Source organism: Malurus melanocephalus, unplaced genomic scaffold (genome assembly GCF_030028575.1).
Source record: "Malurus melanocephalus ecotype Western Australia unplaced genomic scaffold, MMel_1.1 scaffold_2419, whole genome shotgun sequence".
NCBI classification, from domain to species: domain Eukaryota; kingdom Metazoa; phylum Chordata; class Aves; order Passeriformes; family Maluridae; genus Malurus; species Malurus melanocephalus.
The window spans coordinates 8780-11179 of NW_026625651.1; the positions used below are offsets into that span (position 1 = coordinate 8780).

General features: G+C 60.2%; 1 protein-coding gene across 1 annotated transcript; it reads left to right on the forward strand.

Annotated features, from left to right (window-relative positions):
• Window positions 1–6: 6 nt before the first annotated feature.
• On the forward strand, window positions 7–2391 carry LOC130587769 (FHF complex subunit HOOK-interacting protein 2B-like; the record flags this gene model as incomplete). Its single annotated transcript, XM_057388739.1, has 4 exons — window positions 7–43; window positions 383–461; window positions 1415–1584; window positions 2273–2391. Coding segments are annotated over exons 3-4 (239 nt in total), but the record flags the coding sequence as incomplete, so codon positions are not given.
• Between the last annotated feature and the right edge of the window lie 9 nt (window positions 2392–2400).

A 2400-nucleotide genomic window follows, 5' to 3' on the forward strand; every position in this document is an offset into this window, starting at 1 on the left:
GCTCAGCCGTCTGGGAGCGCTGCTGCAGCAGGCGGTGGAGACGGTGAGAGGGGTCGGGGGGGAACGGAACCGGGACCGGGGCCGGGAGAGGGAATGGGAACGGGAACGGGACCGGGACCGGGAACAGGACCGGAACCGGGAGAGGGACAGAGAACGGGACCGGGAGAGGGAACGGGAACGGGAACGGGAAAGGGAATGGGAACGGGAGAGGGAACGGGGCCGGGAGAGGGAGAGGGAACGGGAACGGGAGAGGGAACGGGACCGGTAATGGGACCAGGACCAGGAACGGGACTAGGAACGGGAACGGGACTGGAACGGGAACGGGAACTGGAACGGGAGAGGGTGTTCCGTGCCCCCCTGACCCCAATCCCGGTGTGAGCAGCGGGAGCCCAGCGTGGACCTGCTGGAAGCCTTCACCSAGCACTGGAAAGGCATCACCGGCTACTACCTGGAGGCCACAGGTGAGTGGGGYGCGGGGAGAGGGTCCCCGTGGCCCGGGTTGGGGTCACTGGGCCCGGGATGGGATTTCTGAGGCGTGGGAATAAATYCCTTGTGGTGTGGGAACAGTTCTCGTGTCCTAGGAGAGCTCCTTGTATCCTAAAATAGGGCGTCCTAAAAATGGGAATAAGGTCCCAGTGCCCAAGGAGGGGGGGTTGCGGTGCYCTGGGAGGGGACCCCATGCCCTGGGGTGCCCTGGGACAGGACCCCAAAGGCTGGGACAGGATGGTGTGTCCTGGGAAAGCATCCCTGTGTCCTAAAATAGGGTCTCCGGCTAGGAATGAGGTATCCCCTGTGCCCCGGGGCAGGGTTAGGGGACAGCTCCTGGGACACGACCCCGTGTCCTGGGACAAATCCCTGCACCCTGGGATGGCACCCCACACCCTGGGACAGGATCCCAGCGCATTGTGGCTGCCCTGGCCTGTGGGGACAGGGCAYGGGACACCCCTTCCCAAACCCTGGGAGGATTTTACCCCTGCCCTGCCCWGCCCCGACCCCCYGACACCGCGRTGGGATCGGCACGGTGAGTTCGGGCWGGGTGGGGACACTCCCGGGAGCGCCGCACACGCTGGGACACGTCCCTTGGGGAACGCGCTGCACCCCGGGAGCGCTAAAACAGCGCCGGGAGAGCTTCAGCCCCCATTCCCAYTGGAATCTCGGGCCGGGCTGTGCCGGGGGCGATCTCCGCTGCCCACCGGGAGAGCGATGTCCGGCAGCGGGATGTCCGGCAGCGTCCTAGGCCGGAGCGGAAGGAGCGGAGCCGCGGCTCCATCCTCACTCACATTGCCATCTAGCGTCACCCGCGCTCGGGAGGAGCCGCGTTTGGGGCAGCGCAGAGGGGAATTCTTCCTTTTTTCCATGCGCGGGGAGGGGGTTCCACCTCAGCCCCCCGTGCCCTGAATCCCGCTGTCCGCAGACGAGAGCACCCCGGCCCGACAGACGGACATTCCCTGGCGCCTGCGGCAGATGAGGGATATTCTGGTGTACGAGGAGCAGCAGCGGCCGGCGGGGGACACGGGGCCGTGCCTCGAGTACCTGCTCCAGCACAAACTGCTGGAAACGTTGGGCACGCTGGGCAAGGCGGAGGTGGGTGAGGGCACCGGGAAAATCCCTCCGGAGGTGCCAAACCCGCAGCCTTTCTCACCTGATTTATGTGGTGCCCCTCGATAATTGAAATTTTGGAGCTTTTTTTTTTTTTTTTTTTTTTTTTTTTTTTTGGAGAAAATTGGCTTTTTGTGGCGAAAAACTTGGCTTTTTTTGGGAGGGTCTTGGATTATTCAATTTAAGTTCTCGGCTGGAATCCTTTCTGGGATTTTGCACCCCATCACAGCCCTCCTTGCATGGGAAGGGTTTTTTTTTTACACATTTGACACTTGGCTTTGCAGGATGAGGTGCCAGGTTTGGGAAAGGAAATATTGCCCAAATATTTAACGAATATAATGGCTCTGCTGTGCCTTTGTTGCTAATAATAACAACAAGACTCCCTATAAATAGATTTTAATTCAAATATAAGTGGAAACACTGGTCCTTCCACACCCATGAGGATTTGGAGTTTTGGGGTGCCGGGGTTTAATTCCCCAATGCTGGGAAATGAGAAATAATCCCCCAGATTGTTTTATTTCAGTGCAGAGACCTGAGTTAACCCCTCATTTTTAAAGGAAGGGGATGTGCTGGGGGATCATTTTGGGGCACCCACCTGGGTGATTTGGGGCAATTAGAGGGAAATCAGGGGATGGGGCTCAGTTTGAACCCTGTCCCCGTGTCCCTGTCCCAGTATCCCCCCGGGATGAGGCAGCAGGTCCTGCTCTTCTTCAGCCGCGTGCTGGGGCAGCTGCAGCACCCGCTCCTGCACTACCTCAACGTCCACCGGCCCGTGCAGGTGAGGCCACACCCGTCCCCACC